This window comes from Balaenoptera borealis, assembly GCF_965194805.1.
Source record: "Balaenoptera borealis genome assembly, chromosome: 19".
NCBI lineage: Eukaryota > Metazoa > Chordata > Mammalia > Artiodactyla > Balaenopteridae > Balaenoptera > Balaenoptera borealis.
In genome coordinates, this window is record NC_138878.1 from 50,801,694 (window position 1) to 50,827,210 (window position 25,517).

At 42.4% G+C, this 25,517-nt stretch overlaps 1 protein-coding gene across 1 annotated transcript in view; it reads left to right on the plus strand.

Annotated features, from left to right (window-relative positions):
* Window positions 1-25,240, plus strand: part of WDR88 (WD repeat domain 88) — a 47,046-nt gene extending 21,806 nt beyond the window's left edge. The window contains exons 5-11 of the mRNA XM_082366560.1: window positions 890-1,028; window positions 2,398-2,527; window positions 10,369-10,556; window positions 12,639-12,721; window positions 14,231-14,299; window positions 21,867-21,959; window positions 23,884-25,240. Of these exons, the coding sequence (XP_082222686.1) occupies window positions 890-1,028; window positions 2,398-2,527; window positions 10,369-10,556; window positions 12,639-12,721; window positions 14,231-14,299; window positions 21,867-21,959; window positions 23,884-24,057 (876 nt within the window). The 3' untranslated portion in view covers window positions 24,058-25,240. The remainder of the gene's footprint in view (window positions 1-889; window positions 1,029-2,397; window positions 2,528-10,368; window positions 10,557-12,638; window positions 12,722-14,230; window positions 14,300-21,866; window positions 21,960-23,883) is intronic.
* Window positions 25,241-25,517: the final 277 nt, after the last annotated feature.

Sequence of the window (25,517 nt, forward strand, 5' to 3'; positions counted from 1 at the left end):
CGTTTATTATACTGATGATGGCTATTCTGAACAGTGTGAGGTGGTACCTCATTATGGTTTTGATTTGCATTTCTCTAATAATTAGTGACATTGAGCATCTTTTCATGTGCTTTTTGGCCATCTGTATGTCTTCTTTGGAGAAAGCCCTGGTTTCTTTTATGACCTAGTCACACACTATCACTTCTGCCATATTGTATTCAAAGAAATGAGTCACTAAGTCGAGCCCACACTCCTGGGGCAGGTAATTAAGCTCCAGCTTGTGGAGGGAGGACTATCAAAGAATTGGTGGGCATATTTAAAAACCTTCACAAGGGCAATACCATAATTTAGAACGTACAGAGAGATCCTCCTTTCCTAAATATGTTGAGTAGCTCTTCGTCCCAAGGGGCTGAGGCTGTAGGGTCTTGTCCACAGGGCAGACATTCAATAAACACTTACCAAACTGAACAAGAAAAAAGTTGGCCAGGGGGAATTCCCTGGTGGTCCAGTGGTTAGGACTCCGCGCTTTCACTGCTGAGGGCTCGGATCCGATCCCTGGTCGGGGAGCTAAGATCCCACAAGCCGCTTGTTGCAGCCAAAAAAAAAAAAAAAAAAAAAAGAATAAGGTCGGCCATTACTAGAACCTTCCTGCCAGTTCTGCTAGGTGTTCCCTATCCTTGTTCATCTGTCCTAGACACACATTAATTACATTTATTAATTAAAAATTAATTCATGAAAACTAAACAAACAAAAATTCAGTTCCTTATTTGCACCAGCCTATTACAAGTACTCCATGGCCACATGTGGCCAGTGGCTGGCATACTGAACAGTGCATAGAGAGAACATTTCAGAAAGTCCTGCTGGGATGCTGGGCTAGAGAGAAAACCTTTGGATTGTTGCCCTATTGCAGTGGAAGCTCAGTCATGAAACCTTCATAGTCTCCTGTAAGTTTTCCCCCGATGGTAAATACGTGGTCTCAGGCTTGGATGTGGACCGTGGAATCTGTATAACAGATGCGGAAGACACCACCACCGTGTCCCACATCAAAGGTGAGTTTGCGTGGGCTCCCTGCTCTATTCTGTCTGTGGTAACAGCCACTTGTCACTTGACAGACAGTGACTTTCGATTGCTTTATTTGGTGAACCTGCAGTGCTATGAATCACATCATTAAAGATGGGACATTGATTGATAAATGCACAGGCAGTTAAAACTAAGACTGCTTAAGGCTTTTCCGTTCAGTCTCATGCTTGTAATAAATGAAGCAGTGCTCTGCTCCAACCTCACGGGGACATTTAAAGCCCAATTCTTTATTGAGTGGAGTCCCAGCCTTCTTAACATTTTTATCTGTAATTTTTAAATATAAAAGTAATTATCACAATGATTATTAATAATGCAAGTAAAGTATTTATTGTAGTGCTTTACAAGGCTGATGATTTGCAATATTATTATTATTAATTGTCATGTAGAAAGAAACAAATTCAGACAATTAGAAAAAGAACAGAATGGCATCTACTGAAAAAAAAATCATCGTATGTCAATTTCCTGGTTGTAATCCTGTATAATGATTAGCAAGATGTTATCACTGGGGGAAACTGGGTGATGGGATCTCTCTGTATTATTCCTTACAACTGCATGTGAGTTAACAGTTATCTCAAAAGAAAAAGTTAAAAAATACGTAATCATTGTAAAAAAAAAAAAATTTGTAAGTGTGTAAAGTAAAAAGTGCAAGGCTGCCGTACCTGTTTGGACTCCTTCCCGGAGGTACGTATTATTAACAGTACATTGCTTCCTGTGTGACCTTCCTGTGTGTGTGTGTGTGTGTGTGTGTTTGCACACACACAGTACTACCCACATGCATTTAATGTATTTTTATCAACATGGAACCGTGATAGGTGCACTGCCCCACAGCTTGCATATTCCCCTTAATGTATCACCTCACACTCTACCTCTCCTCACGCTCGGAGTTCTAGCTGCACACCATGCCCCTCCATGCTCTGTCCCCACGCCGGACCTTGGCACATGCTGTTCTTTCTGCCTAGAGCACTCTTCCTTTCCTGCTTCCCTCGATGACCTTTAGGTCCCTTCCTCGACCTCTCGGGGCTGGGCCAGGCTTCCTTCTGCTGGCTGGGAGCCATGGCATATGCTGCAGATCATTGCCTGCTCAAGGGTGTCTCCCCATCCACCTGGGAGCTCTGCAGGGGCAGCGGCAGGGGCAGGGGGCAAGGGGCAGTGCTCCTTGTCCAAAGCCTGGTTCACAGCAGGCACTTTGTGTGAGTGCATAGTCCCTTGTGAAAGCCAGAGTTGCATCTCTGTAATATTGTCGCTGTCTAGGGGAGCAGGGTGAGCCTCTGTGTCCCTTGCAGCCTGTGGCCCAGAGTATGGAACACACGGTAACGAGTCACTTTCCCTGTGCCTCAGATCATCACGGGATGTCGGTCACAGCATGCTGCTTTGACCCAGACAGCCAGAAGGTGGCTTCCGTCTCACTGGACAGGAGCATCAAGATCTGGGATGTGACATCCCAGGCCACGCTGCTCACCATCCCCAAGTGAGGAGGCCCTGGGAGGCCGGGCAGCATCCTGCAGCGGGGAGGTGGGTGGGAGTCCCCAGTCACGCCCTCCTGGATTCGGCCTGTGCCCCTTTGGATCCCCTTTGGATCCCCTTTGGTGTCAATGTGGGGCATCTCCAACTATGGTCCACTGGTGCTGTGAGGAGGCTGGAGATGGAGAAAGGGAAGGGGACAGACAGGCAGGGGGAAACCACTAGCTGTGGCCCGTGGGCTGGGACGACCCTCAGATGCATTCATTTCAGTGTGAGCCAACACTGGTAAACATTGTGCAGTGTCCCACTCCCACCGCAAAATGTGGATTTCCAGCATCCCATGTAAAATGGGAAGATCTGATAATCCAGGGCCTGCAAGGATCACTTTGTCTGTGGCCACCGGCGCCAGGTGGGTGGCCAGCCCTCTCCAGTGGGCCTCGGAGTCAGGATCCCAGAATGTGCATATGCCCTGTCACCCTGCCCGCTCGGCTCAGTTACGAGCCCGGCCGGCTTGGACCAGGCTTTCCCCTGGGGGTCTGGCCCGGGGTTAAGAGAGTGCAGGTTCTCATCCTGGGTGACCTTGGACCTTAGTTTCCTCACCTGCAAACTGAGCCCAGGTGAGGTCTGCATGAGATAACACACAAAGGTCCTTAGCACAGGCTGCATAGTGGGCGCTCAGCACGGGCTCTGTTACCAAGGGTGACTCCCGTGGACACCGGGGTCGGGAGGGGCCGTGGAACACCTGCCCTGCTCCTTAGACCTACTCCGTGGTGGCAGCGAGGAGGGTGACACAGCAGAGGCGGCCGCAGCTCCAGCTGTGGGTGTCACAACCCACTCCGCTTTGTTTCCCCAAGGACGGTGGAAAGGGAGCTAAGGAAAATGTCTGTTGGTATATTGGATTGACCCACATTTGTGAATTTTCTGGAAATGTAGCTTTTAGCAAGAAAATATAGAGACAAGGATTCTCAGGGCTACAGGACAGGGCTGGCTTCATTGCATGAACCTCTGAAGTTACACAGGGCCCCCCACACAGAAAGGCTCACGCTTGATTTAATGCTCTGCCATTGATATCTTGAAATTCTTCATTTTTGAACAAGGGACCTCAATTTTTTATTTCAAAAATATGTAATTTACTTTTTGAAAATGTAAAACACGCAACACAGTACAAAATTTAAAAGGTACAAAAGGATATATAGTGAAAAATCTCTCTCTTACCTGTCTCGTAACCATTGTTTCTCCAGAAGCCGTCACTTTTCCCCCTTCTTTCCTGCCTGCTGCCTGCCTTTCTTAACAGCTTTATTGAGATATAATTCATACACATCATACAATTCACCCATTTCCAGTGTACAATTCAGTGGTTTGGGGGATATTACATTATTATTTTTAAAATTGTGGTAAAATATAGAATTTTAACCATTTTAAATGAATTTCACTGACATTACATGTACAATATTGTGCAACCATCACCACTTTCTATTTCCAAAACCCTTTTATCACCCAAACAGAAACTCGGTACCCATTAATAATAATTCCCCGCTCCCCCCAACCCTAGCCCCTAGTAACCTCTATTCTACTTTCTGCCTCTATGAATTTGCTTATACTAGATATTTCATATGAATGGAATCATACATTATTTGTCCTTTTGTGTTGGGCTTATTTCATCTAACATAATGTTTTTGTTTTGTTTTGTTTCACATCTTTATTGGAGTAAAATTGCTTTAAAATGGTGTGTTAGTTTCTGCTTTATAACAAAGTGAATCAGCTATACATATACATATATCCCCATATCTCTTCCCTCTTGCATCTCCCTCCCTCCCACTCTCCCTATCCCACCCCTCTAGGTGATCACAAAGCACCGAGCTGATCTCCCTGTGCTATGCGGCTGCTTCCCACTAGCTATTGATTTTACATTTGGTAGTGTATATATGTCCATGCCACTCTCTCACTTTGTCCCAGCTTACCCTTCCCCCTCCCCATGTCCTCAAGTCCATTCTCTAGTAGGTCTGCGTCTTTATTCCCGTCTTGCCCCTAGATTCTTCATGACCTTTTATTTATTTATTTATTTAGATTCCATATATATGTGTTAGCATATGGTATTTGTTTTTCTCTTTCTGACTTACTTCACTCTGTATGACAGACTCTGGGTCCATCCACCTCACTACAAATAACTCAGTTTCGTTTCTTTTTATGGCTGAGTAATATTACATTGTATATAAGTGCCACATCTTCTTTATCCATTCATCTGTCAATGGACACTTAGGGTGATTCCATGTCCTGGCTATTGTAAATAGAGCTGCAATGAACATTGTGGTACATGACTCTTTTTGAATTATGGTTTTCTCAGGGTATATGCCCAGCAGTGGGATTGCTGGGTCGTATGGTTGTTCTATTTTTAGTTTTTTAAGGAACCTCCATACTGTTCTCCATAGTGGCTGTATCAATTTACATTCCCACAACAGTGCAAGAGGGTTCCCTTTTCTCCACATCCTCTCCAGCATTTATTGTTTGTAGATTTTTTGATGATGGCCATTCTGACTGGTGTGAGATGATATCTCATTGTAGTTTTGATTTGCATTTCTTTAATGATTAATGACGTTGAGCATTCTTTCATGTGTTTGTAGGCAATCTGTATATTTTCTTTGGAGACATGTCTATTTAGGCCGTCTGCCTATTTTTGGATTGGGCTGTTTGTTTTTTTGATATTGAGCTGTATGAGCTGCTTATAAATTTTGGAGATTAATCCTTTGTCAGTTGCTTCATTTGCGACTATTTTCTCCCATTCTGAGGGTTGTCTTTTTGTCTTGTTTATAGTTTCCTTTGCTGTGCAAAAGCTTTTAAGTTTCATTAGGTCCCATTTGTTTATTTTTATTTTAATTTCCATTTCTTTAGGAGGTGGGTCAAAAAGGATCTTGCTCTGATTTATGTCATAGAGTGTTCTGCCTATGTTTTCCTCTAAGAGTTTGATAGTGTCTGGCCTCTCATTTAGGTCTTTAATCCATTTTGAGTTTATTTTTGTGTATGGTGTTAGGGAGTGTTCTAATTTCATTCTTTTACATGTAGCTGTCCAGTTTTCCCAGCACCACTTATTCAAGAGGCTGTCTTTTCTCCGTTGTATATTCTTGCCTCCTTCATCAAAGATAAGGTGACCATATGTGCGTGGGTTTATCTCTGGGCTTTCTATCCTGTTCCATTGATCTATATTTCTGTTTTTGTGCCAGTACCAAACTGTCTTGATTACTGTAGCTTTGTAGTATAGTCTGAAATCAGGGCGCCTGATTCCTCCAGCTCCGTTTTCCTTTCTCAAGATTGCTTTGGCTATTCAGGGTCTTTTGTGTTTCCATACAAATTGTGAAATTTTTTGTTCTAGTTCTGTGAAAAATGCCATTGGTAGTTTGATAGGGATTGCACTGAATCTGTAGATTGCTTTGGGTAGTATAGTCATTTTCACAATGTTGATTCTTCCAATCCAAGAACATGATATATCTCTCCATCTGCTTGTATCATCTTTAATTTCTTTCATCAGTGTCTTATAGTTTTCTGCATACAGATCTTTTGTCTCCTTAGGTAGGTTTATTCCTAAGTATTTTATTCTTTTTGTTGCAATGGTAAATGGGAGTGTTTTCTTAATTTCACTTTCAGATTTTTCATCATTAGTGTATGGGAATACAAGAGATTTCTGTGTATTAATTTTGTATCCTGCTACTTTACCAAATTCATTGATTAGCTCTAGTAGTTTTCTGGTAGCGTCTTTAAGATTCTCTATGTATAGTATCATGTCATCTGCAAACAGTGACAGCTTTACTTCTTCTTTTCTGATTTGGATTCCTTTTATTTCTTTTTCTTCTCTGATTGCTGTGGCTAAAACTTCCAAAACAATGTTGAATAATAGTGGTGAGAGTGGGCAACCTTGTCTTGTTCCTGATCTTAGTGGAAATGGTTTCAGTTTTTCACCATTGAGGATGATGTTGGCTGTGGGTTTGTCATATATGGCCTTTATTATGTTGAGGTAAGTTCCCTCTGTGCCTACTTTCTGGAGGGTTTTCATCATAAATCGGTGTTGAATTTTGTCAAAAGCTTTTTCTGCATCTATTGAGATGATCATATGGTTTTTATTCTTCAGTTTGTTAATATAGTGTATCACATTGATTGATTTGCGTATATTGAAGAATCCTTGCATTCCTGGGATAAACCCCACTTGATCATGGTGTATGATCCTTTTAATGTGCTGTTGGATTCTGTTTGCTAGTATTTTGTTGAGGATTTTTGCATCTATGTTCATCAGTGATATTGGCCTGTAGTTTTCTTTCTCTGTGACATCTTTGTCTGGTTTTGGTATCAGGGTGATGGTGGCTAACATAATGTTTTTAAGGTTCATATATGTTATAGCATGTATTAGAGTTTCATTCCTTTTTATGACTGAACAATATTCCATTGCATGTATATACCACATTTTGTTTATCTATTTATCTGTTGAGGAACATGAGTTGCTTCTGTCTTTCAGCTGTTGTGAATAATGCTGCAATGAACACTGGTGTACAAATATCTGTTCAAGTCCCTGCTTTCAATTCTTTTGGCTATATATCTAGGAGAGGAATTCCTGGATCATGTGGTAATATTATGTAAAGCTTTTTGAGAAACTGGCACCTTGCATTTTAATCTTGCACTGGGCCCTGCAAATTATATAGCTGGTCTTACTAGAGAAGTTTGAAAATTCATAATCTCAACTGATTTTGAAGCTTGCAAGGAATAAACACAAGTACTTTGTTATAATTTTTTTGCATCAGTTGTCAAACATAATTTAGAAAACTCAAGAGGAGAAGGAAAATCTATTGTATTTACCCATACTTTTGCTTACCATGTTCTGTTTTCTGGTATTCCAAGTTTCCTTCTTTCACCATTTTCTTTCTGTTTAGAAAAATTTCCTTTAGCTATTCTTTTAGGGTAGGTCTGAGGGCAACAAGTTCTCTTTGTTTTCCTTCATCTGAAAATGTCTTGATTCCTCCTTCCATCCTGAAGGATATTTTTTGCTGGATATAGAAATCTGGGCTGACAGTTCTTTTCTTTCATCATTTGAAAACTGTCATATCACTTTTTTCTGACCACCGTGGTTTCTGATGAAGAATCCACTGCCGTTCAAATTGTTTTTCCCCTATAAGTAAGGTGTCATTTCTCTTTTGTTGCTTTCAAGATTTTTTTCTTTTTCTCTACTTTTCAAAAGTTTAATTACAATGTGTCTGTGTATAGATTTCTTTGGGTTTATCCTACTTGGGCTTCACTCAGCTTTTTGAATCTGTCCTTTGCCAAATTTGGTAAAATTCTAGACAATTTATTTGATTATTTTTTCAGGTCTATGTTATTTCTCCCTTTCTTCTGAGATGTTGATGACCCAAATGTTAGGTATTTTGTTATAGTCTCACAGGTTTCTGAGGCTCTGTTTTCTTTCAGTCTATTTTTTGGATTGGTTAAATTATATTGTCTGTCTTCATATTTACTGATTATTTCCTCTATCTTCTCCATTGAGGGTTTTTGTTGTTGTTGTTATTGTATTTTTCAGTTCTAAAATTTCCATTTGGTCATTCTTTATATCTTCTATTTCTTTGCTGAGGCTTTCAATCTTTTTGTTTATTTCAAGCACGATTATAATTGTCCATCAAAGCATTTTTGTGATGGCGACTTAAAAATCCTTGTCAGATAATTCTAACATCTGCGTCATCTCAGTATTGGCGTCTGTTGACTCTCTTTCCCGTCATGTTGAGATTTTCCTGGCTCTTAGTATGATGAGTGAATTTCAGTTGCATCCTGGGCATTTTGAGTGTTGCATTATGAGACACTAAGTCTTACTTAAATCTTCTGTTTTAGCAGGCTACCTCATTAGAGCTTGGCAAGGGTGGCAGTCTAGACTTTGCTGACAGTGGTGGGGATGGGATTGCAGTTTTTCCCAAGATTTTTGGCTGGAGTAAGGCAGACATTATGTAAAGGTTTTCTGTCTTACTAGGCTATCCCTTTGGCTAGGGAGAACAGGCTTTTCTTGGGAGCTTTTTATCCAGTCCTTATTGTTTTGGGGGTTGCAGACTTTCCCGGTACCCAGTCTAGGATATAAGAAACAAAAAGAAAACTACAGGGACTCAACAGCATGCCATCCTTGGGTCCCAAGATCCTTAGCTGGTCTGCCTTCTCTTCTCCACCTTTTGCAGTCTTCTGTTTGCTTTATAAATGCCCAGGGTTGTTAGCTGTACTTTTAAAAAAAATAATAAATTTATTTTATTTATTTATTTTTGGCTGCATTGGGTCTTTGTTGCTGTGTGCGGGCTTCTCATTGCGGTGGCTTCTCTTGTTGCAGAGCCAGGCTCTAGGCAGGCGGACTTCAGTAGCTGTGGCACGTGGGCTCAGTAGTTGTGGCACACGGGCTGAGTTGCCTTGCGGGGTTGCTCTGAGGCATGTGGGATCTTCCCGGACCAGGGTTCGAACCTTTGTGGATTCTTAACCACTATGCCACCAGGGAAGCCCCTGTTAGCTGTACTTAACAGGAGGAAAGGGGAGCAGTACACTGACTCCATCTTATCCAGAACGCTTTCCCCAGACTTTTGTACTAAGTAAAATGGTCTTTTATGTACTAAGTAAAATGGTCTTTTATGATATGTGGAGTTTATCTGAAATGAGAGCCTCATCCTGGAAAAGAGAGAGAGCCTTGGTTTAAACCTCAGTGACAGTCTCTGGATTCAGAGGAGGGCTTGTTATTCATCTCCAGTATATGCTGGGATGGTTCTTGCCCCACCAGGCACTGGGATTTGGACATTTTAAGCCTGCACACCCCTGGGAAGCTGACATTTCTTCTCCTTTGATCCTACTCAGTTTGTGAGCTTCAAAGAACTAAAAGACTCTAAAACTCTGACTTGAACTCTAGAAAACTGTTTTGTTCAAACTTTTCTTCATTTAGATGAATTGATATTATAATCCAGGCTACTCAGAGATGCTCAATTATGTTTATAAGTTTGCTTGAAAACTCTGTTTGTAAGAGGAGATGACAGTCACAGGGAAAATACTTTGAAGATCATAACAAAACAAAGAAAAGCAAAATTCTGACAATTCTTTTCTCTAAAAAAATAAGACATTTAAAAATTGAGAATGAATAACCCCAAACTTTATTAATTAAATGCCCAATATTAAAATATGCTTTAGTGACACTGAAGACAGATAAGGAGAAGGGGAAAGGAAAAAAGAGAGCATTTGGGGTGAGGAGAAGTAGGGGGAGTGAGTGAGAGAGGAGTGGGAGAGGAGGATGGGTGGAAGGAGCCATGCGCCTATGTCTGGGAGAGAAACGAGGAGGGAGGGAGAGCAGGAGAGACCCACTTTAAACCTGAAAGTCTGTTAGTCCATTAACTATCAATCACTGACAACTTTTCCAGCTGCTCTTTTTCCTCAAGCCTCAAGCAGCTCTGAATAGGGCAGTGGTTCTCAGCCAGGGGCAATTTTGTCCCCCAGTGGACATTTGGCAATGTCTGGGGACATTTTTTGGTCGTCACAACTGCGTGTGGAGGCTACCAGCATATAGTGAGTAGAACCCAGGGATGTTGCTAAACATCCTACAATGCATAGGACAGCCCCCTACCACAAAGAATTATCCAGCAAAAAAAAGTCAATATTGCCATTATTGGGACATCCTGGAACAGTGTGACATAGTCAGAGTAATTAATATTTAGACCATTTAGGCAGTGATCAAAGGAATGATGTCCATGAGGTCACAGGGGATCAGCTCCAATGCCCCCTCCACTCACCTCCCCTTTAGCGTGTCCTCGGATCCTCCAGGAGTGATGTACTAATGTGTGAACCCTTCCATATATGTTTCAGAGCACACACCAATGCAATCTCAAACTGCTGTTTTACCTTCAGTGGCCATTTCCTGTGTACAAGCTCTTGGGATAAAACCTTAAAAATATGGAACGTCCATACAGGGGAGTTTCGAAACCGTGGAGCCTGTGTGACTCTGATGCAGGGTCATGAAGGTTCCGTGAGCTCCTGCCACTTTGCCAGAGACAGTGAGTAATTAAATGTGGAAGGATTCCACACCCGTGGGAGTGCTGGGGTAGATTTCCTCACATTCCATTCATGTGGACTTTCCTTAGTATAAAGAGGTGATTTCCAATGATGCCAGTGGAGAGGGTGGACTTATTTTCCACAAGAACAGAAAAGCCAAGAGGGAGATTCATATGCACAAGTTTGCAAATGATGGAAACTCAGTTTGATATAGCTTAAGCAACAAGATAAATCTATTAACTTTTTTTTTAAAAATCTATTTCTTTTATTGTTTTTTTTTTCTTTTTAATATCTTTATTGGAGTATAATTGCTTTATAATGGTGTGTTAGTTTCTGCTGTATAACAAAGTGAATCAGCTATACGTATACATATATCCCCATATCCCCTCCCTCTTGCGTCTCCCTCCCTCCCACCCTCCCTATCCCACCCCTCTAGGTGGTCATAAAGCACCGAGCTGATCTCCCTGTGCTATGCGGCTGCTTCCCACTAGCTATGGATTTTACATTTGGTAGTGTATGTATGTCCATGCTACTTCTCACTTCGTCCAGGAGCTGGTCTCCCTTCAGGAGGGCTGTGTCCAGACGCTCGGACAATGCTCTCAGGAAGCCAGCCCTTCCGCTCTATCCTTCAGCTCAGCTTCTCTCTTGTATTGACCTTTCTCCTCAAGGAGGCCAAGATGGCCTCTGGTGGTCCAGGCCAACAAAGGTTCTGGCCACTGGCAATCCTAGAGAAAGAGAAAACCTCTTTCTGGCGGTGCCCGCACAAGTCCCAGGGAAGACTCGCATTGGCTCAGCTGGGGACACATGCCCATCTCTGAACCAGCCCCTTTAGCAGGGGATGAAAGGCTCTGATTGGCCATGCCTGCGGGACTTGCCCATCCTTAGAGCTGGAGGTCAGAGTCGGTACCCTTTGAGCCAGAGGCACTGAGAATATGTGAGGGGTGTTTCTGCATGGGACATTGGGGAGCTGTTTCCAGATGAAGGGGCATGGATGTGACCAGGAGCAGTGCCAGGAAACAGCCAGGGGCAGCTGGCCCCAGTGAGAGCTGTGACTGCTCCTGACACCCAGGAGCCAAATGTTATTACTATACTCCGCAGTCCTCATGGGGAGTGGGGCTTGCTCTGTGTGTCAAGGGGAGTACCCAGCCAATATGCACATAGTCAGGGCCTGGCTTGAGAAACGTTTCCCTCTTCAGAAGCAGCCTCTGTGTAAGTCAGACCCCGCTGTGAGGTGCCCCACCAGCTTCTGTCCTTGGCATTATAGGTTTCAGAGTTGCGTATAGTCAGTCAGTCATCACTATTTGCGGATTCTGTGTTTGTGAATTTACCTACTGGGTAAAATTTATTTGTAAGCCTAAAATCAATACTCCTGGCACTTTTGCAGCCACCCATAGATACATGCAGAGCGGCAACAAGCTTGCCATGTGCACACGGTCCCAGCTGAGGCTGAACAAGGCGACCCTCCGCCTTCTTTCAGTTCTCTTATCATAAGGTGTCCTTGTTGTGATCTATTTAGTCCCACTTTTTTGCATTTTGTGCTTTTTGTTGATGATTTTGCTGTTTAAGGGGGCCCCCCAGCATAGTGCTGAAGTGCTGTCTAGTGTCCTAACTGCAAGAAGCCTGTGATGTGCCTTACAGGGAAAATACATGTTAGATACGCTTCGTTCAGACATGAGTTATAATGCTGACGGCCATGAAATCAATGTTAATAAATAAGCAATATGTATCAACTAAGGTGTCGTTAAACAGAAACAGACAGAAAACAAGGTTATGTACTGATGGGTTAATGAAAATGTTGTAACCAGAGGCTCACAGGAACCTAACCCTCCATTTCCCCTAAGACCAATCATCACTCATTGAGTGTTTGTGATGACTTTGTAGAACGCAACTACCATGAATATCGAGCGTCAACTGTAATTGATTGGGGGTTGTTGAGTCACACCCGGAAGGGGTTTGAGTGTCCTCAGAGTGAAGCCACGGTGGCACCTCACAGATGCATCCGCAGCCTGCTTTGGCCTCACCAGAGGAGGAAACAGTTTGTTGAGGAAGGTGACCCCCTGAGACTGTTTCATTTTGTGTTCCAGCCTCTTTTCTTGTGTCTGGAGGGTTCGACAAGACTGTGGCTATTTGGGATGTAGGAGAAGGCTACCGGAAGCTCTCCTTGAAGGTACCAATGCCAGCCTCAGATAGAAGATCTGAGCTTCATTCTTCATTTCATGCTGGGTGCTGGGTGCTGGGGATACAACAGTGAGACAGACCTAAATGTTCGCAATGGAGCTGACACCTCTGTGGGCAAGGTCAGACAAGCAAATCCTCAATAGTGATGAGTGACACAGAGTAGCCACAACAGGGTGATATGATAGAAACAGACTCCAGGGACTAATGCACAGTGGGAGGGCCTCTTGGAGAAGGTGGCATTTGAGCTGAGAACTGGATGGCAAAGAAAGGCTGGATGAGCGAGGATCTTGGGGAAGGGCGTTCCAGGAGGAGGAAGCAGCAAATGCAAAAACTCCGAGGAGGGGCAGTGTCTACGAACAGCAGAAATTACTGTGCATGCATAGAAAGCTGTGGGGCTCCAGAATGGTGGGTGTCAATGGTGGGTGAGTACTTTTGGCTGCAGGTTAGAGGAGACTCAAAGTGGCTGTATGGTAAGGAGATGGATTGTCCAACACAACGAGAACCCAAAGGTTAGGCAGCCCCAGGATTGGCTACTTCAGTGCCTCTGTTCCAGGTGCCCCCACCCCAAGACTTCTGCATACCCCTTGGTCTTGTGATCTCATGGCCGCCTTTGGCTGTGAATGCTTGCATTGATGACTCTTGGTTTCTCTATTTCCTGTGACCCAAATGTGGACTGTGTCCCCTTGATCACCATAACATTCAGGATCCCAAAGCTGTTCTATCTGACCCTCTTCTCTGTGGGTTCGGAGAGGCAAGGGGAGTTTACATCATAGCACGTGAATGGCTTAAAACTGAATGTTCAACCTCACTGTGGTTAGAAGTCCCTTTGTGTTCCCATCAGGCCATTCTATCCTCCCTTCTCCTCTCCTCTCCTCTCTCTATTCTTCTGCCCTCCGATTCCTGTCCTTTTGTTTTGCGCAGCAGTTTAACCTCACTGTTGCTCCCTTCCCTCATACCACGCCTCACCATTCACCTCTTTCCATTAGGGGAAGGCCAAAGAATGAGACAGATGCTGACACAGAGCTCTGACATCATTAAGTGTCTGAACCAGCAAGTGTTTATCTCCTCTAAACTCCTTTTACCCCAGGAAAATAACCCCCATTTATTTAAGCCACAGTGGGTAGGTTTGCAGTTACTTGAAGCCAAAAGCTCCCTCACCAATAGGATTGCTAAGTGGTATTTCCTAGAACAAAGAATATGCAAACAAAAACCTGCAAGAGGTGCTCTGGGACCAGCTGGGAATATAATTTTTTTTTCCCCATTGTACTAAGTACCAGAGTACTATTTTTAAAAACTCATATGGTGCTGTGATATATACATGAATCCCAAGCTTTTACACTTTGTACTCCACTTTAAATATCGTGGGTGAAACCAGGGAAGCACAATTAATTGCTCTTAAAAGTAAACAACGTTGGATTCTTGACTTTGTTCTTTGGGTTTTGGTTGTTCTTTCAAAGGTTTTTTTTCTAGGTCCTCTTAAAATTCTACTTTTCTTCAGGGCCATAATGACTGGGTGATGGATGTTGCCATTGGCAAAAACAAGAAATGGATCCTGTCTGCTTCAAAGGTAAAAGTGGCCAACCTTTGAGTGACTTAAAATCTCTATCACATTTGTGAGAATTGGTGTTAGCAGAAGTGCATTGTCAAGTAAAATTCCTCAGTCTGAAGGACCAAGCAGCTCAGTCTGAAGGCCACACCTGGCCAGGCCAAACCCATCCAGGAAGCGGGAACGTGGGAAGTGGGTCCTTTGCTCATATGGGAAGTTGCCAGGTATTTCTTTGCACAGTTGTCATTTGAACTTCATTGGAGCAAGGGCCTGTCCAGACTGGTAAGTGATGGAGCCAACAGGGGGCCTTGGAGGGAAAGGGGTCAGCTCGTGGGCAAGCAGACCACCCTGAGGTTCCAGGTGGGTCTTCCCTCGCTACTCACCGCATCCTGGGATTCCCGTGCCAATGGCACATAACGGACAGCCCAGGATATCCTGAGGGCTGTCCTTCATGTGTGAGCACCAGAGAAGTGGGGTCCAACCTTGTCCCCCAACCTTTGTTAGAGCCATCTCATTCTCTAGGCTGGGGGTTTCTAGGTATATACAAATATGGGCAAGACTCTGCCTGCCATGATCAACTTCTTAGAGAGCCAATGCAGGATACCGTCACAACTGACCAAAAAACCCCCGTAATATTATAATACATAATAAAAATTATATGCCAATGTGTTGTTACTTTAGCATAAAAAATATGAAAAATATTGTCAATTATATCTCAGTAAAGCTGGAAAAAAGTAAAAATACAAGACAAAGTATCAAAAATGAGTGTTTATTTGAAATTATGTCTTATTTACTTTTCTGTTACATAAATGCTATTATTTAAACAAAAAAACAACAGAACTAGTCAATAACAGTGATTAGTAGTAACTGATAGTAGGATAATTAAGCAAATATGGTTAAGAAAAATATATTTTATAATGTTTCTTTCTGTCTTTTGATATAGCAATTTACTTTGACTTTAAAAAACTTTGTTGGTTATTTAAATTTTATAGGCTATATTATTATATATGTATTAATACTATGTATCTTAATATTTATGTATTAAGATACATAAATGTAAGACTTAAAAAATTGAATATAAATACAGAAAGATTGGTTAAACAGACACTTTATGTATTTATTTTTAACAGCTTTATGAGATATAATCGACATGTAACATTGTGTAAGTTTAAGGTGTACAAGGTGTTTATTTGATACACCTATATATTGCAAAATGCTTACCACCATAGCCTTAGCCAACACCTCTACCGTGTCATATAATTAGCATTTCTTTTTTGTGGTGAGAACATTTAAGATCTACTCTCTTAGCAAATTTCAAGTGTATTATACAGGATTAATAACTATAATCGCCATGCTGTACATTAGATCCCCAGAACTTGTTAATCTTATAATTGGAATTTGTACCCTTTGACCCAATATCTCCCCATTTCTCTCAGCCCCTAGCCTCTGGTAACCACCACTCTATTCTCTGTTTTCATGAGCTTGTTTTTTTTTAGATTCCACATGTAAGTGAGATCATACTGTATTTGTCTTTTTCTGTCGGACTTATTTCACTTAGCATAATACTCTCAAGGTTCATTCTTGTTGTCACAAATGGCAGGATTTCCTTCTGTCTCATGGCTGAATAATATCCCATTGCATATATATACCACATCTGCTTTATCCATTCATCCACTTATGGATATTTAGGTTGTTTCCATACCTTGGTTATTGTGAGTAATGCTGCAGTGAACACGAGGGTGCAGATATCTCTTTGAGATCCTGCTTTTATTTCTTCTGGATATACACCCAGAACTGGGATTCCTGGATCATATGATAGTTCTATTTCCAATTTTTTTAGGCACCTCCAATACTGTTTTCCACAGTGGCTGTACCAACTTACATTCCTACCTACAGTTCACAACGGTTCCCTTCGTCAACACTTATCTCTTGTCTTTTTGATGATAGCCAATCTAACAGTGAGGTGATATTTTACTGTGGGTTTGATTTGCATTTTCTTAATGATTAGTGATGTTGAGCACATTTTCATGTACCTGTTGGTCATTTGTATATCTTTTTTGGAAAAATGTTTATTCACTTCCTCTGTCTTTTGTTGTTGTTGGTATTGAATTCTATGAGTTCTTTATATATTTTGGATATCTGACCCTTATCAGATATATGATTTACAAATATTTTCTCTTTATGGTTTCAGGTCTTATGTTTAAATCTTTAATCCATATGAGTTAACTTTTTGTGAGTTGTATAAGATGGGGGTCCAATTTCATTCTTCTCTATGTGGTTATCCAGTTTTCCCAGCACCACTTATTGAAGAGACTTGCCTTTGCCTGTTGAGTATTATTGGCTCCTTTGTCAAATTAGTTCACTGTAGGGACTTTCCTGGTGGTCTAGTGGCTAAGACTCTGTGCTCCCCATGCAGGGGACCTGGGTTCAATCCCTGGTCAGGGAACTAGATCCCACACGCTGCAACTAAGAAGTTCGCATGCCTCCCGCATGCCGCAATGAAGATCCCATGTGCCGGCACAGCCAAATGAAAGAAAAAAACATTAGTTCACTGTATATGTGAGGATTTATTTCTGGGCTCTCTATTTTTATGCTAGTACCATATTGTTTTGACTACTATAACTTTGTAGTATAGTTTGAAATCAGGAAGTGTGATGCCTCCAGGCTTTGTTCTTCTTTCTCATGATTGCTTTGGCTATTTGGGGTGTTTTGTAAGTTCACACAAATTTTAGGATTGTTTTTCAATTTCTGTGAAAAATGCCATTGAGATTTTGATAGGGATTATCCATAGATGGCTTTGGGTAGTATGGATATGTTAACAATATTAATTCTTCTGATCTATAAACATGGAAAGATATCCTATGTTCATGGCCAAGAAGACTTAACGTTGTTAAGATGTCATTACTACCCAAAATGATCTACAGATTCAACACAATCCCTATCAAAATACCAATAGCCTTTTTCACAGAAATGGAAAAGTTGATCCTCAAGTTCATATGGAATTGCAAGGGGCCTGAATAGCCAAAACAATCTTGAACAAGAAGAATAAAGTTAGAGAACTCACACTTCCCAATGAAATACTACAAATCTATAATAATGAAAACTGGACAATATAGATCAGTGCAGTAGAATAGAAAGCCTGGAAATAAACCCTCACATATGTGATCAATTGAGTTTCAACAAGTGTACCACGATCATTCAATGGGGAAAGGACAGTCTTTTAAATAATTGGTGCTGGGAAAACTGGATATCCACATGCAAAAGAGTGAAATTGGACGCTTACCTTATACTATATACAAACATTAATTCAAAGTGGATCAAAGACCCAAACTTAAGAGCTAAAACTATAAAACTCTTAGAAGAAAACATTGGGGAAAATCTTCATGACTTTGTCATAGATATGACAACAAAAGCACAGGCAACAACAACAACAGCAAGAAAAATTGGGCTTCATCAAAATTAAGAACTTTTGCACATCAAACGATACTACCAAGAAAATGAAAAGACAACCTACTGAATGGGAGAAAATATTTGCAAATCAATTATCTTATAAGGGGGTAATAATAAAATACATAAAGAACTCCTAACACTCAACAACAAAAAACCAAACAACCTGATTCAAAAGTGGGCAAAGGACTTAAATAGATATTTCTTCAAAGAAGATATACAAGTAGCCAATAAGCACATGGAAATATGCTCAATATCATTAGTCCTTAGGGAAATGCAAATCAAAACCACAGTGAGATACCACTTCACACCTACTAGGAGGGCTATAATAAAAAAAAAAAAAAGGAAAGTAACAAGTGTTGACAAGGATATGGAGAAACTGGAACACTTGTACATTGCTGATGGGAACGTAAAATGGTATAACTGCTGTGGAAAACAGTTTGGCAGTTTCTCAAAAGGTTAAACATAGAACTACTGTATGACCCAGCGATTCCACTTTTGGGTACATACCCAAAATAATTGAAAGCAGGAACTCTAGGAGATGCTTGTGCACTCATGTTCATGGCAGCATTATTTACAATAAGGTGGGACTAAAAGGTGGGAGTAATCCAAGTGTCTGCTGACAGATGAATGGATAAACAAAATGTGGTATATCCATACAATGGAATATTATTCGACCATAAAAAGGGAGGACATTCTGACATATGCTACAACATGGTTGAACCTTGAGGAAATTATGCTGAGTGAAATAAGCCAGTCACAAAAGGACAAGTACTGTGTGATTCAACTTATATGAGGGACCTAGAGTAGTCAAATTCATAGAGACTGAAAGCACAGTGGTGGTTACCAAGAGCTGGGAGAAGGGGAGATGGGGAGTTATTGTTTAAAGGGTATGTAGTTTTTTTGGGGGGAATGATAAAAAGTTTCAGTTATAGATAACAGTGATGATGACACAACATTGTGAGTGTATTTAATGTCATTGAATTATACTTACAAATGGTTAAAATGATAAATATTGTTAAGTATATTTTACCACATTAAAAAATCCAATAACGACATGTTTCTTTCTGTCCCATAATACAGTAGGATATTTTTACTTTTATGTTTCCTAATAATATTTCTCTGAACTACCTTCAGCCTTTAGGACATCCTTCTTTTCTTTTATGTAGTAGTAAGACTAAATGCTGTCAAACGTAAAATTCACGATGACTTGCAGCTCTGCTCTTAGCAGCCCACATTTCATTGATTCCTGGTGTCAGCCCAATGTTATGACATCAAAGTAAATACCCTCTCAACAAAAGCTGTTGAGCACGGAATACTTAGGATTTTACTTATAGCAACAACAAACTTTTAGATTTGTAGGAATTATTTTCCAGCTATCCAAAAATATCCAAATATACGAAGTCTGAAAGCTTGTTTTAGTAGAACAGGTATTTGTCAATCAGGTTCTCTGCCATGATAAATTCATCATATAGGCTCTCCATTGTCTAAAATGTCCATTATTTTAAACACTCTGAAGTATTACATTTGCTGTCATAGTAAGTCAAATCTCTCTTTCTCAGGGAAATGGTTTTAAAGCACAGAGGTAATTTGAATTTCTGATAATGAAGTTGGATTTCAAATTAGTTACAGTTTTAGTTAAGAAATTGAGAATGTCCTGTTTAACTTGGCTGTCCTTCTCTGGTAATTTTTTAAAAAGTACTGAAGCTGTCTTATTTCCAAAAAATGAATCTTTTTTTTTTTTTTTCTTTTTTTGGTTATGCTGTGCAGCTTGCGGGATCTTAGTTCCCCGACCAGGGATTGAACCCAGGCCATGGCAGTGAAAGCACGAGTCCTAACCACTGGACTGCCAGGGAATTCCCAAATCATTTTTTCACTGTATGAGTTTTTGTAACAACCTACAATTCATGTGAGGTCACTTCATCCTTTTTTTATGCTTGTTGTGGCCTCTTTAAAGATTATCAAACAGTTTTGGGAAACAGTATATAACTGTCAGTGTTATTGTAATCCCTTTCTCCATTCTCATTTTTAATGTATTTCAAAATTACAGGACATTCTTCTTGTCCCACATTTAAAAAATATGATTTTATGGCAGGCCAAGATTTTAACATCTTCTCTAAGGCCAGCAATGATAATAGCCATCTTGTAGACATATATTTAGGGAAGATATCTTCTTCCATTTCTATAAAGTCATCATTTTTATTAAGTGCTTCTGCACATTTTGAGAAAGGTGAAAACTGACTAAAAACGTTTATTGGGAAAGACCCATCACCACAGGTAAGCAAATCACACTCCTTTTTAGGATGTGCAGGCCATTTAGCAGGTAAGATATTTTCACTTACTTTGGTAAGAAGTTAATGGACTGAATGGAATTTGCCAAAATTCACATTTGCACTGTCTGCTGAATATGTAGATAGATAAGCAGCGGCTAGTCTGTATTTGCATAAGATGTCAACATGCTTTTGTTTTATGCTGTCTGCAGTTTCATTAAAAACTTCACAGAAATCAAGAAGATGATTTGAAACTCCACCTTTTGAATCAAAGTATCTAAGAGCTAGGGGGAACTTTGTTGTTGTTGTTGTCTATCATGATTGGACAACTCACTTGATATACTGTAGAAAGTATGATTGTTGATAAAATCTGACAGCTCTATACTGTAAGGGCCAACATATATGTCACCAGACTTTCTCCTTTTGTTCTTCCACAGGATGTTTAGTTGCAACTGCCAAATCAGGAAATGTAACATTACTTACTGTGTTCGTTTTTTAATATTATTATTACTGCTATAGTAAATCACCAGAGACTTCACTGCTTAACATATATTTAACATCTTACAGTTCTGTAGGGTAGAAGTATCCCAAGTTCTCATTGGGATAAAGTCAATGTGTCAGTAGGACTTCCCTTCTGGAGGCTCTAGGGAATAATCCACTTCCTTGCCTTTCCAGCTTCTAGAAGCCACCCATATTCCCTGGCTTGTGGTCCCTTCTTCCATCTTCAGAGCCAGCAACATTGTATCTCTCTCTGCCTTTCTTCCATTGTTACTTATTCCTCTGACTAAAACTTCCACGTTTAACGACCTTTGTGGTTAGGGATAATACAGAATAATCTCCCTATTTTAAGATCATCTGATTAGCACCCTTAATTCCGTCTACAACCTTAATTCCCCATTGTCATATAATCTAACATATTCCCAGGTTCTGGGGATTAGGATGTAGACTTCTTTGTGGGGGGGTGGTGGTGGGGGAGAACATTATTCTGCTGACCACATTCAGTTTCATAAGACTAATCAAAGGAATGCTGAGATAATGGATTTGAGTGGTATTCCCAAATTAATTCAGTGACCACTATTTTCTAAGGAGCATAGATGTCTTTTTTAAAAATGGATTTTATTTTTTTAGAGCAGTTTTAGGTTTACATAAAAATTGAGCAGATCATACAGAGGGTTATATATAACCTCACCCTCCAGTTGCCATTTGCATTAAGTGTGGTATATTTATCACAATTGATGAACTAATATTGATAGATAATTATTAATTAAAGTCCATGGTTTAAGTTTCACTCTTTATGTTGTGTGGGTTTTGCCAAATGCGTGTCATGTATCCACCATCACAGGATCATACAGAACAATTGCACTGTCCTAAAAACTCCTTGTGCTGCACTTGTGTTGCATCCCTCCCCTTCTTCCCCAGAACCCCTGGCAACCACTGACCTTTGTACTGTCTCTATATTTTTGCCTTTCCCATAACGTCATATAGTTGGAATCATACAGTGTGTAGCCTTTTCAGACTGGCTTCTTTCACTTAGAAATATGTATTTAAGGCTCCCCAATGTCCTTTTTGTGGCTTAACAGCTCATTTCTTTTTTTTTTTTTAATCACTGAATAATATTCTATCACATGAATGTACCACAGTTTGTTTATTCTCTTATTCAGGGACATCTTGGTTGCTTCCAGTTTGGGGGACGTGGGACTTCCAGTGCTAAGGCTGGTATGGTGCTAGAGAAACTGGGACAGTTGGTCACCCTAACTGTCCCTCTGCAGGTCGAAGCTGTCCGCATGTAACCTGGATGCCATGCCCCTCCCTGGGTCATCCAAGCCTAACGAGCCCATTTTGTGACTGCTGGTTTGTTTAACTTGTTTTAGGATAAGACCATGAGACTATGGAATATTGAAGAAATTGACCAAATTCCTTTGGTAATCGAGTACAAAAAGGCCCGGGGCTTAAAGCTGAAACAGGTTGGTATTGGGTAAAATGAAGCCAAACGAAGGCTTTCATTAGTTCTCTCTACAAATTTATTCTTTGAACAAACTGGGCAACTGGGGATAAAACTATGAACAAACAGATGGACATTTCTGCCCTGAGGAAGCTTACACTTCTAAAAGGGGAGACAAACAATGAATAAAGAAATTAGAAAAATCTGTAGTAAGTCACATGATGATAAGTAATTTGGAGGAAAATAACATAGGAAAGGGAAACGGGAGTGCTGGCAGTTGCAGCATTCTAAAGGGTGGTCAGGATAGGTCTCATTGAGAAGATGACATTTGTTCAAAGACTTGAAGGTAGTGAGGGAGTGAGCTGTGCAACTCTTTTAGGGAAAGAACTTCCCAGCAAAGGGAACAGCCCATGTGGAGACCCTGAGGCTGGAGTGAGCAGGGTGGGTGGGAGGAGATGAGGCTGGAGGGAGTCCTGGAGGGAGGCTGGCACACAGCTGGACCCCGTGTGGGCCTCCTACGCTCCTGCAGCAGAACCCCGGCCAAGTCCCCAGTGCCCCGTTTCCCATGGACGAGGCTCAGGTCCCAATTCTCTAGTGGATGATCATGGTGGGTACATCTTCTGCTTCACCAGGTACAGCCAGGGCTGGCCCTGGGCAGTGGAGGCCAGTCCCTGCTGGGGCCTCGCAGTGCAGGCACCTGGCTGCCACCTCAAGAGGCTGAGGAGTCCCTGCTGGGCCCTTGTGAATCCTGGAGCTCCCCAGGCCTGTCTCCACTCAGAAGGCCTGGCTGGGAGCCACTGCTTCTGGGGATGGCTAATTGGAGAATGGCACCGGCAGGCAGGGAGGTGAGGGGTGGGACCCAGGTGGAAGCCCGTCTTTGTGGCCAGCTGGTCCTCATGGCCTTTGTGGCCATGTCGGCCCTTAGGCGCTGGAAGCTGACGGTACAGAGCAGTGCTTGTGTCCTCCACCTGGCGCGGGCCCCAGGAGCTGCTTCCTCTGAGCCCTGCTATTCTGGGCTTGGGTCGTGGGAAATGATGCTGTAGAATAAGGCAGGTAAAGGATTGAATTTCTTTCTTGCAAAAGAAAGAAAAGAAAGAAACCTACCTGAAGCTGTAACAAAGATGAGCTCGTGGCATTTGACTTGCTCTGATTCAATACAAGAAACTTCAGAGGCCACACTTCCCAGAAGACCTGCCCTGGGCGGGGTTGGCCCCGTCTCTCCTGCAGGCTTTGGTGCCCTGGAGCGGGCAAGAGCGGCAAAGCACAGGGGCTTGGAGAGCCAGGGCAGGGGCTTGCCGTCTGCCGGCTCGTCTCAGGGGGACCGCGCTTTGGTGGGAGCCCTGAGAGACCTCTGCCCATGGCCTGGGAGCCCACCCCCCGGTGTTGCTCACTTGCTGGTGGGAAAATGTTGCAAGTGAGCTGTGCCGCTGTATCCACTGTCCTCTGGGTGCTTCGGCTCAAAGACAGAGAAGGATGCTCAGCACCTTCATCATCTAGAAAAAACCTCCTGCTTCGTTCAGAAGTCTTGCCTACTTGATTCTCAAAAGTCAGGTGTCCCCAGGATGTCAGGGAGTTAGGATAGCCCCTCGGCCCTGTACTTTTGCTCTGCACAGAACAGAGGGTGAGGTTAGACACCCACCCCAAGTCCTCAGCACTGTCAAGTGGCTCTCCACTCCTCCCCGCCACCCTGGGACCCCACAGCAGGGGACCTGAGCTGCAAGGACCTGCATAGCTTTTGAGAGGGAAGAGAGCGCGAAGCCTGTGCTTATCCCCTCTCAGTGGCCTGCAGTTTCTACCCTTGTGCGCTTAGAGCCCCAGAGAGGGGAGGCAGCTCTTGCCTTGGCCCGGCCCAAGGCAGTTGGATCAGGGGGGAGAATTCTAACTGCATGCCTTGATCTCCTCTGATCAGCACCTCCTTTCTACTCTTTTAAAATATTTCATGTCAGTGTGAAGAATGTGACAGGCCTTTCTCCATCTACGAAAGTGACATCTTTTCTGAAACAGTCACCAAATGTGTGTTCTGCCGGATTGAAGCAAAAGACTTGTCAACAGAGGCCTCACCATCATCAGAAGGGAAGGTCTCACGGTCAAGGGAGTGCAGCCGGGGTGAGGATGGCTGATGGCCACTGGAGCCTTTGGGTGACGAGCACAGGCCGCCTGTCATATAGGTTTCGGGGCTCTGCACAGGCCTTTCTCTGGGGCCCCTCCCCAGCGGGTGGGCCTGTCAGACTGGGGCAGGGGCCACGCTCTGGCTGGGCTCCCACCACTGTGCTGCCTCCTCAGCTCCACAGCCCCTTGGGGATCCCTCTGTCTTTAGTTTACATGCAGAATAAATATAGATTCTTTTGGAAAACAAGTGTGCATGTGAATTCTAGAAACATTTTTGCTCTTTCTAAATTCTATGTCCTGGTGTCCATCCTGTCTCATTTTTGGAACACATTCTGGTGTCTGGATTTGCCCTGTAAAGCAGCCGCAGCCTCTGAGGAAGGGTTTGTTGAATGAAGAGGAAGCTGTGTATCTCCATCTGTGGAGGGGACTGTACCGTGGCACTGTGGGTGCCACCCTGGCTAATGCCCCCAGATGGCCACCGCTCAGAGCAGAGGAAGGTCTGGTTAGGCAAATGGGTGGTGGGCATTTCCATCACAGAATGCTTCTTGCTCTCCACCCCAGTTTCTTTACTTTCCAGAATGCCCATGCATGTGTACAGCCTCCTTCCTGCTTCCACGCGTACAATGTAATCAGCTACTTCACAAAGAGCAAGGTATCAGTTAAACGTGAAGGGCTCCCTTTTCCATTTGGTATGGCTTACAGGATCTCCATCAGATATCATTAGTATGCCCCTTGGTCCTCTTTAAAAAACTTAGTTGCAGGACTGATTTATTTAATGTTAATTGATTGGCATCCTATAATTCTGCCCATGAGCACCATAACCTGGTAGTCATTGCTTGGGCGGGTCCTGTGCTTGGTGCTACCCTCCTTAGATACAACCAGGATGACTGCCCACCTTCAGCAGGCTGTTCAGTATTTATCCATTAATTTACATGAATGATGCATGAACATGGCAAAACTCCACTGCATCAGCCTCCCAGCAATTGGGCTCTTTTTGGAAGAGAAGTCTTATCCCTTCTCTGGCACATGAAGACATACATAGATGTATTCTTCCTCACTGCTGTGGAAGATGTCAGGCCTGCATCCACTGTCCCCAGGGACGGGAAATTGGGTTGCTTCTCGGTTTTTGCTATTACAAACAATACTGGAGTGAACCTTCTTGTGTACATACTTTTGCAGAGACTTACATTTCTGTGGATGAGGCTCTCCCACTGGAGAAATCGCTAGGTCAATGGATTAGCAAGTTTTGGTTTTGTTGCTGCTCAAAGGCACTCTAAAAAAGTGTTGTGACGAAGTGGCTGATGTGTCTGAGTGAGTAGCCCCAGAGGGGCAAGTGAGACGCCTGAGTGGGGAGGGCTTTGCCTTCCTCTGGCAGCGGAAACCTCCCACGTATGGCGTTGATGCTCTAAGGCCAGCGGCCTGGGCCCCTTTAAGCTCTTGATCGTTCAGTGCCTGCTCAGGGTCTCCTCAG